The 13,415-nt window shown below is 38.8% G+C and overlaps 1 protein-coding gene across 1 annotated transcript in view; it reads left to right on the top strand.

Moving 5' to 3' along the window:
• The first annotated feature begins 235 nt into the window (after positions 1–235).
• The window catches only part of arhgap1 (Rho GTPase activating protein 1), a 22,233-nt gene continuing 9,053 nt past the window's right edge, over positions 236–13,415 (top strand). The window contains exons 1-7 of the mRNA XM_035677580.1: positions 236–359; positions 6,415–6,632; positions 6,869–6,967; positions 7,202–7,289; positions 8,656–8,787; positions 8,880–8,966; positions 10,196–10,294. Of these exons, the coding sequence (XP_035533473.1) occupies positions 6,509–6,632; positions 6,869–6,967; positions 7,202–7,289; positions 8,656–8,787; positions 8,880–8,966; positions 10,196–10,294 (629 nt within the window). The 5' untranslated portion in view covers positions 236–359; positions 6,415–6,508. The remainder of the gene's footprint in view (positions 360–6,414; positions 6,633–6,868; positions 6,968–7,201; positions 7,290–8,655; positions 8,788–8,879; positions 8,967–10,195; positions 10,295–13,415) is intronic.

Genomic DNA, 13,415 nt, shown 5'->3' on the forward strand with positions numbered 1-13,415 from the left:
TGCTAGTATTGTTTATTGTTTCATCTGTTTTGTTGGTTTTTTTATGTTTTTTTTTCTCTGTACAGTGGTTTATATATTTACTATTTATTATTTTTTTGATCACTCTCACGTGTCTTTATTACTGTTTTTTTCTCTATCCACTTTGCTGCTGTAATATTGGAATTTCCCCATTGTGGGACTATTAAAGGAATATCTTATCTTATCTTATTATAAACAGGAATGCAAGTTTTATTTTGAAAATAATAAACCGGAAGAGGTGTTGACGCAGATTGCCGCTGTCAACAGCACTGATCAAGTCTACGGCGACTACAGACGCCACAAAACCCATCGGGTGATTATAAAGCAACTACACAATTACGGTAAATAAAACGTTTCACTGTGCTGACTTTTGTGATTTTATATAAAACTCAACAATTAAGGTAAACGGACAACAATGGCGTGAGGCTTTTGTGGTCGTGTAGTCGTACAGTATCATGGGGCTAATTTGTTGTGGTAACATTGCTTTGTTTTACTGCGGTGATATGGTTTAGCTAGGCTTGATTTTAGTATTTATCTACATGAATGAATTTCCACACAACGCAGGAAGCGTTTGTATACAATGTCTGTGTTTCCGACAGATATACTGCTAAATGATTCATACTAGCTTGCCAAGGCAGTTTGCTAATGTGTTTTAGCTTTGTAACATTTGTCAGCTAACGTTACGTTAATGTTGCTAAGTTAGCCTGTTTAGCTTTTTTAAAGAAACAGCTAAGATGACTAAAATGTGTTTCTTTAGCTGACTTTGTGGGTTAAAGTAAAGTAGTCCAGTTACCTGACCGCTCACTTGTTGCTTTTATTAGCGGACTTATCAATAGATTGTTAGCTCCAGTACTGCCCCTCCTGTACGGAAAGAGCGATGTGCCAAACTCTACTTAAATATCTGTCAGTTTAATGTGCCTTGGTCTTTTCATTAACAAAACCGAACAAAATCAAAATTGATCGAATTTCCCCTAATATGGTTCCACTTGAAATTTCTGCATATATTAAAACCTTTACATATTTTCTGATATACATCTTAATAATTTTACTGGCAGTGGTCATTAGTCACTTCACGTTTGACTCTGTGTAGCACTGGACAATATAAGAGGGATGTAGATAATTATTTTGTTTAGAAAAAAAAACACAGTATCTTAGTGAGCTAACTCAGGCTCCAGACATATGTCAGTCTGCTTTCATTTGTGTACAATGACCTTGATAGTTAATTTTCCTCTGGTGCCATCAAAGTCACAATGAAACATATTCATAAAATGCAGAAATGCATGAAAATTGTGACCGTAAATCATAACAGGAAGGCTGTAGTGACCTAAAGGTTAGTGAAGCAGGCTCGTGATAGAATGGTGTCCTTGAGCAAGTCCCTCAGACAGCCCTTAACCCCAATGTGCTCACTGGCCAACAAATCAGACTGTGGTTGTACTGGGCAGTTTCCAGATGCGATTGTGAATAGAGAACACTGATTTTAAAACTAATGTGCTTAGATAAAGGATTAAAAGATAAATCCATTCCCTTTCCATCATATAAAACCATCCCTGTGTTTAAATCTTTCGATTGGTCGCTCTCAGAGCTGTAGACGAGTCAGCAGTTAAAGTACCCTCTTCCCTAAAAAATTTCACTAAACACCAAACCAATTATGTGTTTTGATTTTTCACTGAACTATATTATAAATAAAATGTTTTAAAAGCAGCTTCACACCACATGTCACACCAGAAATAAAGATCTGGTGGGGAATTTTTTATTAATGGGCCTTAAGCTGGGCATACACAGTACAATTTGAGCCAGTTTCTGAACCGGGTTCCAAGGGGGATCCCTCTTGCACACTGTTCCCAAATGGCTGTGGGGCAGTTGGATGAATTACATGTTAGAAATTTTGGTCAGCCGATGTTCGGCTCTTGCTCAGTTGAAGCAGAGCCACGAGCCTATTCCCTGAAGTCTGTGCCTTTTTTCCCACTGCGCCAAGTTGCGAACAGTCTGAAAGTGTCATGGCGACATGACGTGTCATGTGGACAGATGAGGCTGGTCAAGTCTGTTTGATGTTTTCCTCTTCCTTCTATCACGACTTTCTAAAATCATGCAGTGTATGCCTAGCTTTAAAGTAGTTAAATTTAAACATTTTGATTCTAAAATATACTGAAAGCAGCCTAGAAAAACATCCACTAAAAGATGCAGGTGATACACCCTCATTTTCCATAGAAACGGATGCAGTGTGGTAGTGGTTGCAAGGGGCAGTTTACTGAACATTTTATTGTGAAGATCAACAAAGTTGTTATTTCTGTAAGTCAACTTATTTAAACAAGCTTTACAGCTGCATCCATCTCATTCACACTCAGTGTCCTTAATGGTAGCTGGATGCAGCCCTGGCCCTTCTCTGGTGTTTTTGTCACATGAAATATACTATGTATATTGACCAAGTGTGTACTACTCAGGCTGTATGATTGTTATCCTTGTTGTATGGCCTGGCTCAGGTTAAACCTTTTGTGACGGTCATAGTAGGGCAGGTCATGACTTTGCTATCCTGGGGAACAAAATTGCGAACAGGAGGCTGCCGTGAAGGAGCAGGGTCCCATTTTGGGGATAGTAAATTACGTATTTTTGGAGACATTGCAGACATGCATTATTGCCAATACCTGATACTGCATTTTAGGCAGTATCGAGGAAATATCTGCAAAGCAAAGCGCTCCCACTGACTGAATAACGGTCATGTTTGCTAACAGTTCCCGGACTGGGAGTTCTATTGAAACCAGACTGGGACTGAACCGTACCGAGGTAGTTGTCCTGGCATCACTTGGCTGAGTCTGTTAACCTAACTCTGCTGCATAGCTAAGGATGTGGATCCAGTTGTCATGGTATTGGAGAATCTTCACTCCCCTGAGACAGGGACAGACCGAACGAAAGGATGGCAAACTGATATGTTTGGCCATTAAAAGCAGTGCAAAGGAATTGCATCATCCCCATCCTTCCCCGGAAGCTACTACTGGGCTGGGTGGGTAAGATGGCGCCTGCATCAATGCTTTAAGCTGCACTATTTCAACTCGTAAAGACTCCATCTCCTGATGAGAGGAAGCTTGCCCCTTCACCTTTTTGTGTGCTGGGTTATAACATGCTTTATTTGGCCTGCACTTCTCTCACTGTTTGTGGGAACCGCAGCTTCTATCCTTGGCTATTGAAGCAGCAGTGCTGTAAAGATGTCTAGGAAGTGCATTGTTTTTTTGTCTTGCTTGTTTTTTTATCTGTGGTAACAGGAACAGAATAAATCTGAGGGTTTTTTGTTAGCAGTGTAGTTTTTGTCCTTTTTTTTCTTCCTCGGGAACCACTTCCCAACATCCTGGAGGACAATTTGATTAAGCTGCTTTCCGCTGCTGCTCTGCAGTGCTGTCATAGAGAGGAGAAATGAGGGGGGCAGGGTGCTGCTGGATCCTTCTGTAAACTGCTTATATGTACTGTACACACTGTGTGTGCGTGTGTGTGCGCAGAACTGTATTGTAGGATGACCCCCAACATTGACACCTGCAGACAGGTGTTGTGGCTGGGCGGAGCTGGACAGGGACAGAACACCAGATGCTGCACTGCTCCACTGCTGTAAACCAGGCAGCTAACAGACTGCTTTACTGTCTTACTGACGAGCTGACTGCCTGCTTCATTGTCTACTGTGAATGTTAAATTGGAATTGTTTTACTGGGTGGACAGAGCATTGATGACAGGATGGAGGAGGAAGATAAAAAAGAAATGATACACAGTGAAAATAATGGCAGAGAAACTGAAGAGTTGAACGAGTCACGAAATGAAGCCGTCACCGTTAAACAGACATGGTCCAGTCACTGTTTTCAGACCTGGTGTGCCAAGAAAGATCTTTCTATTGATTTAAAAACAATCACCAAATGGGAAAGGTGAGCCTTATGGTTTTAGCAGTTAAGTTGGCCTATGAGTGGGGCTTTAACGGTACATCACCCATCAGCCGACCCTTGTGTTTGTTGAATGATTCATCATCACTAGCAATGTTTTTAAGTAATGTTGCAAACATTTGGGATAATGAAAGTACACAACACAACAAAATATAGAACATCTATAACATCTATAGAACATCTAGTGTTCTGTACACATTTTAATGTAGAAATATGACATCTTATAGCTTTAGATGTTTAGCTGATGATACTGCACAGCTGTGGTCATAAACCTGGATTTTAGGGCTGCAGCATTTTCCAAATATTATCGAAATTGCAATCTAGCCAAGTGCAGTATCCAAATAGCAGAAGCTGCATTTAAAAAAAAAAAAAAAGAAGTAAAATGTGTGACAGAACAATATAATGAAGTACTGTAGTGCTGAAGAGATGTCCTGGCCTTCAAATGTTGTTCTCTAAACATGCTTGTTTGGTACAGACCCAGAGAAATGTCACATCATTTTAATGACTTCTTCACAGTGGATGCTGTGTTTTGGTCTGGTGTTCACAGACAGCTTACCCCTTAGGTCACATGATGACCTTAGCCAGCTTCATTCAATGATGAAGACCGTAACATGTGAGTGAAATGAAAACCTACTTTGTTGCGTTTTAATCATCTAATTAAGTCAGCATTATTGTTGAATGAAAAAAATTGGTTGTAGTTCTTCACACAAACATACACACCAGTTATACAGTCTCGTCCAGCATAGTTTGTTTAAAATGGATGTTAAATGTGTTTTAAGTTTGCTACTGGTTCTTACTGGTTTCAGTTTTGAACTGTAAATCATGTCTACACATGACCTCAGTGACCACAGTCAGGTGGTGTCTCCTCGGCCTTCTGGTGTGACCTATACTGGCTGACCTGCTGTGTGAGCACAATGGTGTTGTGTTTAGGAACACACACAGCAAGAAAAGAGGAACCTGTCGCTGTTCACATCATCCAAAGTCCAACCCAGTGCCCTCCCTGGCTGCTTCTTGCTTACTGAAAACCAGGCCGACTGTGTGCTAACACAGTTTGTCACTATCTGTGTGTGTGTGTGTGTGTGGGGTGGGGGTGGTGGGGGGGTTGGTCAGCAGCAATAGCTTGGCTGCGTCTGTTGGTTAGTAGCAATATTTATTTAAAGCAACATGCTGTCAGCCAGCATAACATCACATAGTAGAGATAGAACAGAGGCATGTGAGAGAGAGTGAGAGAGAGAAAGCTGGGTAAATACATAAGTGGGGGTTGGGAGAGTATAGAAAACAGGGAGGGAGTTAATGTGCGAGAAGAGGAAGAGACAAGCACTCATTAATTTGAAGCAGTTACATTATGCTACTGGCTCAAGCTCACAGAGTTTGTTGTTGGAGCTGCTGGAGGCAGTATTTGAATGTAAACTAGTCTCAGCAGCAGAGGAGAGCTGTATTATCATCCCTCACTACAGCACTATATACATTTTACTCCTACTGTTTGTTGTGCTCTACTGCATTAGTAGCAACTGATGTATTCGTCCCGCTGCCATTGTCTTCGGTCGACACAGAAGCTGTGGTAGCTGTCACTTTGGGAGTTTGTCACATCAGTCAAACCAGAGCCAGGTTAGGCGTTGTTATTTCTATTAGTCGACTCATAACAGCTGTGTCATCATCCACGCCTGCTGACATTTACACACATTTTTGCTGTTGGAGTGATCCAGAGGTGTGGAACCAGGCTAATCCAGTATCACAGTATCTTACCTAAAAGGTGAAACTGTAACATTGCAACTTACAGGTTGACAAGTGACCCGAGGTACATAAGGAGATCTTAGAAATCTCATTCTAGAGGCACCCTTGTAGAACGCGTAGCGTAAAAATGTGACAGTATGCTCTGTTATCGCCATATATTTTCTTCTTCTCTGTGCTGCAGCTTTTCACCTTGGAGTGTGGCTGTTTCCGATTAACATCGTGCAAACCCTCTCTGTTTGAGCATGTCCTGACCCCCTGTGTCATTTGCACTGCTTTTTTCTTTGCTAAAAACAATTTAGTTTTATAAATTCCCAATGACCTTCATGTTATTTCCTGGTGTGCCTCACTCCCTTTTGCTCTCTCGTTTCGGCTTTGTCTGACTGACACATTTGAACAAGCTTTGTGTGTATGTAACAAATTGAGCAGCTTACATTTTGCTGTGGGAAGTGTTCACCTGGAGACTGAGGGGGTGTTTGCAGTTCTCTCACATTTCTTTATACTCTTCTATTTTGCTATATCTATAGTACTGTTCTTAGCTCTTCTTGTAGTGTCTCAACTGGAGGATCCAGAGGTTCCTCAGTGTGCTATCTTGTCAATAAGTAGAGCAATATCAATAAATGAATAATAGTCAATGATAGGTCAAGGTTTTTTCTCATTAATTATAAATAAATATTATTGTTCAATGATCTGTTGAGTTCAAATGTTTTCAAACCCAGCTGACCTGAGCTTTCTCTTTCTTTTGCAGGACTCTGACTCCTACTCTGTGGAAGCTTTGTGTGTTTGTGTGTGTGTGTATGTGTATCAGCGGGTGCGTATAGCGCCATTGTGCAGTGTGTGTGATGTCGGCAGAGCTGCTGGTAGATTTGGGTGATGACCCTGCGACTGCACAGTTAGGGCAGCTGAAGCTGGCCACGATAGAGGACCAGCAGTGGCCCGCTGATGAGTCTACTCTCAGCAAGTCAGGTGAGTTTTTTTTTTTTTATTACAACTGCAAACAAGCAAAAAAAACCTATGAGCTCATGACTCAGAAAACAAAGGGACCACAATTAGAATAGATGTACGCTATATGACACCATCTTTACCAATACATCTATCAGGGACCGAGCTGGCAGGCATGAGGAGTCAAGGGTAAATTTTAACCACAAGGGAGTAATTCTAGTTTCTGTTTCAGGTATTTATGTATTGTGTGTGTGTTTCAGAGACAGACATCTCCCAGCGCTTCGATGCTGACTCTCCCCACCTGCCCTGGGACCATCCCTTCTATGACATTGCCAGGCATCAGATCATTGAAGTGGCAGGTCAGTCCTCCAATCACAGCCGTCTGTTTGTCTCCCATCTCGACTGTCACATTAATAGTTGAATTTATCTTTTGCAATGAATGTGTTGCTTTTATCTTTTACCAATATTTCTTTAGAGTGACATTTCCAGTTTAATTAGGATATTTTAAGAGTAGGAACAGTTTGATACAGCGAAAGTAATCTGTTTTATTATTGATGTTGATTAATGTTAAATCCCTGTCTGTCTGTCTGTAGGTGATGATAACTTTGGCAGGAAGGTGATAGTGTTTAATGCCTGCAGAATGCCTCCACAGCACCAACTGGACCATCACAAGCTGCTGATGTAAGTACTGGTGATTTAAGGAGAAGTGGGAAGTGAGATTAATGAGACGGCAACTTTTTCTCCTTTAGAATAGAATAACACTACATAGAGCGGTTCCTCATTCAAGTGTGGCATATTTACATTTCTATATTTTAGTTATGCTGAGGTACTGCTTGAGCCCAGGATTATTTCTGTACAGAAATGCTTGGTGACTACAAAAGGGAAGATCAAGGATTTGGGTAGAATAAGTCTCATGTTGTTGTTGCTCTTGTGCCAACTGAATCTCACCTCACAAAGTTTACTAATTTTCTATTGCTACAGAAGTGTCCACTTTGGTTGGATAGACTACAGAGCCATTGCAATAATTTTTCGTCTCACAAGCAGTGAGCTATGGGTGGTAGTTATTACAACTGCTGACTAAATTGGATAAAACATTTGGTTCATGGTCTGTAGAGGATTTCTTTTAAGGGTGCTCCAGTTGATCCACTCCACTGTAGATAGTTTGATTGGTGGTTTTTGTAAACGGCGATCAGAAGAGCTGATCAGTTTAATTTAATTCCATTTATTCCACAGGAAAGTTATGTTATACAGTATATAATAGATAATTAGCATATATAGATTAAAGTACTGACAGTAGAGTAAACTCAAACACTAAAATAAAGTGGAGAATTTAGTATAATTAAAATGGTGAAATAAGAAATGACTTGTAGAAATAGAAATATTCCGCATTCTGTGAGAAACGTTAAACTCTAAGCTGCTCCCAGTAACCAGCATAGGCTCGTATGGTTTAAGTTGTGTGTCTAAGAGAGAGAGTGAATATTTTCGTTGCCTGCCACAGTTGTCAAATCATGATACTTTCTTATCTCTTAATTGTAATACTTGATATACAATGTTATTAAGAGTATTAAAATAAATAAGGGTACACAAAAATCCACAAATATTTGTATTGGTTATCAGATCAGCTCCGGATGTGAGCAACAGGGAAGTCAATTCTGCTTCTCTACAAAGGCATTTCTGCATTTATCAGCTGTCTGACTATATAGGGTGGCAGGAAACTTGAGTAGAGGGAGATCATTTGCAGTAAAGGTCCTTGGTTGAAATCACACCAGGGATATTGTTGTCACATAGTAGCTGCTGGCTCATCGGAACACATCCATATGACCCATTATGAACCAGGACATGTTTCTCAGAAGTCTTCAAAGGGGAAGTGTCTCAATAACTTCTGTGAAGGGAAACAAATGCTACTTCACAGTTTATTGCATGACGTGACCGCTTCTGTAACATGCTGAAACACTAGGATGGTTGGTAAAGATGTGGCTCCTTAGTAAGTAAGTAGTAACAATGAATGTGTTTTATTTTTTTATTTTTTATTTTATATTTTCTGCAGGTATCTTAAAGGAACACTGGATCAGTATGTTGAAAGTGACTACACTCTGATCTACTTCCATCATGGGCTGACCAGTGAAAACAAACCATCTCTCAGCTGGCTACGTGATGCATACAGGGAGTTTGACAGAAAGTAAGCACAGTAACATCTCTAGAGATCTTATCCGTGTCATCTGTACAGTACATTTTTATGTTTTTTTTATTTTCACGTGTTTGTGATTTCAGGTATAAGAAGAACATCAAGGCTCTGTATATCGTCCATCCCACCATGTTTATCAAGACCCTGCTGATCCTCTTCAAACCAATCATCAGGTTCTTGTTTTCAAATTACTGTACATGTAGGGTCATGCTACACTTCATTTAGCTACAATTTAATGATCTCATTTTAAGCCTAGTTTTCCTAAACTTTGATTTTTGTTGATCTTTCAAACAGTCCTCTTCCACCATTTAATCTAAATTCTTTCATCTATATTATATTCACACAATGCAAAAGTCCAACTTGGCTAAGATAAGATTTTGATAAGATCGTTACACAAAGCGAATGGATCCGTCTAACGTTAGATCACATCCTCGACACATTTTACCATTAAAAACGGTGATTACCTGTGATTCAGTAAATAACAGAGAGTAGTAGAAATAAAAATCTTGGCAAAGAAGCCTAAATGATGCATTGAACTCATAAAACATTACTGTACAATAAAATATTATTTTTTAACATAACACCTTATAATAATAAAAATATAATAAAATTACCTTAATAGCATGACACATAAATGATCCTAAATATTTGGATGCTATCTGACTACAACTATATAAAAACATGTTTGTCAGATTGCTAGTGACAGTTAGAGACATACAGTACAGTATTACTGTGGTTAGATTAGTCCTCATGTGCTTCTACTGTGGGGAAATCCTGCTGTTTAACAATCACTGGCATGTTTTCACTGTCTCAGAGAGAGTGACTGTTTCAGTGATAAAATTAAACCAACAAAATCTTAAAATAACACAGTGGTGTGAATATTTCTATTACTTTTCCATGAGTTCCTGTGGTTTCCAAGAAATATGTACCATCTATCTAAGGAAGCCTTTAAGCAATGCTTTCATTAAGGAACACATTTATTCCGTATGGATTTGGGGTAACACAAGTGGTGAAATCACTAGAGACGTGGCTCTAGTAACATCTAGTGGCAGTTGTAGAAAACTACAACAACACAGGCAGATGTGTCTCTTTTTTTGAACAAATCTAAATATCCACCCAGTAGTATTACAGATAAAATTTGCCATGTTTTATGTCAAAACATTAAAACAGACACAGACATCTTATGAGGCTTAACCAGCACTATGGAGAGAGGGAAAATTATTATTATTATTATTATTATTATTTTCAACCCAGCATTTGGCAATAATATCATCATTCTCCATTTAAAACTAACTAGTCTACAGCAACTGCTTGCAGTGTGTGAATGCAGAAAATTATGAATCATTTATCATAGTCATTTGAAGCTGATTTTGTCTGTCTCTCTCTCTCTCTCTCTTTGAAGTTTTAAGTTTGGCAGGAAGATCAACTATGTGAGCTATCTGAGTGAGCTGGAGGATGTGGTAAAGTGTGATCAGCTGATCATTCCTGCCCGTGTCAAAGAGTAAGAGCTGGTGTCGCACTGCATTTTTGTTCTCAAAATCCACATTGAAATTAGACTCAAGATTTCCTTACTGCATTCTACTGTCATAATTTTCTCTGGTATACTGTGATAATAGTATTTTTATCATTTCCACAAGGAAGTCATCTGAACCTAAACATATTTAGTCTCCTTCATGCACAATTGACCCTTCCTAAGTCCCGCTCCTATTTCTGTGTTCCAATAACAGTTGAGCAACAGTTGAGCAACAGTTGAGCAAGCCTCTAACCGTAAGCCTCTGACTCAACTGTTATTGGTGCACAGAGCAAAAGAAGGGACTTAGTTCAAGTTCAATTAGTGTACAACTTTGTTAACCTTTATAATAATGAAGTTATTTTGTATAATCTTTATCCTTTCCTGACTTAGATATGCTATGTGCGAATCAAATTTTGAAGATGATTTAAAAAAATGACTTATGTTAGGAAAACATTAGCTAACTAGCTTACTAATGATTGATTTAAATTAGCTAGCTGTTGCTAATATTAGCTTTCAGATGTAACTAGCTAGCTAATTGATGTAAATAAGCTAACTATCTAAGACTGGATGTAGATTAGCTGGCTAGTAAGTTTTTGCTAACTTTAGCTAACCAACTTAAGATGTGGCTTTTATCTTTTAACTATCTTCAAAATTTGGTTGTTTTCTCAACATAGATTAGCCTAGCCCATTGCATATCTAAGTACAGGAAAGGAGAAAGTGGACTTAACTGTTATTGGAGCACAGAGCAAAAAGTGGTGGGAATTACAAAGAATCAATTAGCATTATATCTACATTTTATAGAGTGATAATCATCCATTCTAGATTCATACGTGAGGTTTAAAAGTACCTAACAAGTTGCAGAAAATAGTTTGTGCCAAAATTGCAGGTGCCTGTCTCAAAACTGAGAAGTCAGAAGAACTAGTTTACTTCTCTCTGCATCAGGAGAGCCAGACATGAGAGGTGCAAGCAGCATTTTGGTCAGACAAAATGAATTATACAGTACATTAAATCTTATAACATGGGGCTTGACACTTGCCTTCTGTAGATAACAGACACAAACAAGCAGTACAGATCACAAGATCAGCACTAAGTATGAGTAATTAAGCCTGTGACCTAACGCATCGGGGTGAGCAAAGTATTCAGAAATATGTGTTTGACATATCTTTAGCCTTGAAAACACATCGCATTTTTTTGCATAAGCAGAAGCTAGGTCAGTGATCTATTTTTAATGTCCACAAATGTAACTTTTTTTCTGTTTCAATATGGAAACAACAGCCTGAAAGCTCATCATGGTAATATAATGAGCAAAGAACATGAGGCTATTTTCAAGCATGGCCCCTCTGGCACAAACACCGTTCCCTGATCATGCTCCTACACTATTAAATGATAATAGGCGTTGCACTTGACATCTAACCTTTCCTCATCTCACCTCTTCCCTTTTTTAATTACCATTTCACACACGGACTTCACTGAAAGCCTCCTGTGTAATTTATTCAACAATCATGATATTCCTCGAGGAAAGAGGTAACAACAGACTCCCTGCTTGTCTCCCCCCCTCATCCTTCAGTGACTCAAAGCATCACTGCTCACTCTGTAGTGCTGATCCTCATGTGTCCCTTAACCCCACCTCACGAGGGGACACAGCAGGGGCCGCAAAACAACATACACAGAGTGGCTTTCATGGGCCGACAGCTTTTGGATCCCTGTGCTGAATTCTCTTGCCTTTGGAGGACACAGAGCACCCAAAGGATAACACAGACACACACACAGTGTAGTCATGTATATTCAGTCAGGGAGGAGGATTGCTTTGCCTCTTTTATGTCTTTTTACAGTGTGCCACTGCAACACTGTGCCACACAGAATACATTTCTAATTCATTTATTCTGAACCAAAAGAATGATGGAATATAAATCTGGTACTGAGAATTATGTTGTTTATGGTTAATCTAAAAAGCAAATATCCTTATGTACCCAGCTGAGATCTGGTATTATACTTTTTTAACTTACTTTCTTACTTGCTGAACAATACTGTGTTTAATAAGATAAAAACAGACATTGATTGTGTAAATATGGATAATGCACAAAGATTGAGTCGGATGTTCATGCATGAAACATTTAAATTAACTGGAGAAAACCTGGGAGATGAGGAAAACATTTTGTTTTAAGTCTGTAGCAGTTCTGTTAGGTGTAAAAGTATTACTTCAAATATGCTGTTTGAAAGAACACTGTAGTACTCTATAATGTGGTGATTTTAGGGACCACTGACTGACATATTTTATGTATATTTCATATTATATTCAAATCTGTACAATCAACCCAAATAGTGAACTTTTGTGCAAAACCGGTGATTTGGACTTAATAGGCTTCTTAAGTTCTATTAGACAAGTTATTTTACTTTTCTTCACATAATTGAACCAAATACTGAGATATAAATCTACTGTGTATATTTTTTAAAGTTTTCTTACACCCCTTAAAATCAAGAAGGCCTTGCGACCCCCCCATGAAGCTTTGGGTGACCCTTGGTGAGTACCCCTGACATAAATGAATAATTAAGCTTAAAATGATATATTATCATAAGGGGTAGGCTTAATGAATCACTGTGTGGGAATAATTAAAAAAAAAAAAAAGAATAATTTATGTCTTAATCTTGTGTGTCAGTGCCAGAACACCTGTCCCATCCCATATATGGCAGTGGTTCCCAACGCTTTATCCTTAAGGGACGCCCCTTTTTTGCTAATGCATTTAGTAATGGCTGACTGGAGTGGCTTATTTTAATGGATTGTCATAATTTTATAAAAAAAATTTTCCAAAAACTGTAGCAATGAACCCAAAAATAGTAAACTCAGTAAGCTATAAGCACGTTTTAGGTGTAAAACGAGAGAATTCTGGATTATTTCCTGTTGTTGTTGTTGTTGTTGTTTACTGTTTATACAGTTTTCTGTCCTGTATTTATGTATTTTTCTTTTAAATGCATTTTTAACAAGCCATCACAGAACTTACTTGCATTCTTTTTTTCTGAGCAAAGCTTGGAGTTTTCTTTGTCCCTGAACGCTTGCCATTTGTTGTATTATATAAACTTTACTGGCAGTGGTTTTCCAACCTTGGGGATC

This window comes from Morone saxatilis, unplaced genomic scaffold, assembly GCF_004916995.1.
Source record: "Morone saxatilis isolate NCDOM2014 unplaced genomic scaffold, NCSU_SB_2.0 Contig6, whole genome shotgun sequence".
NCBI lineage: Eukaryota > Metazoa > Chordata > Actinopteri > Moronidae > Morone > Morone saxatilis.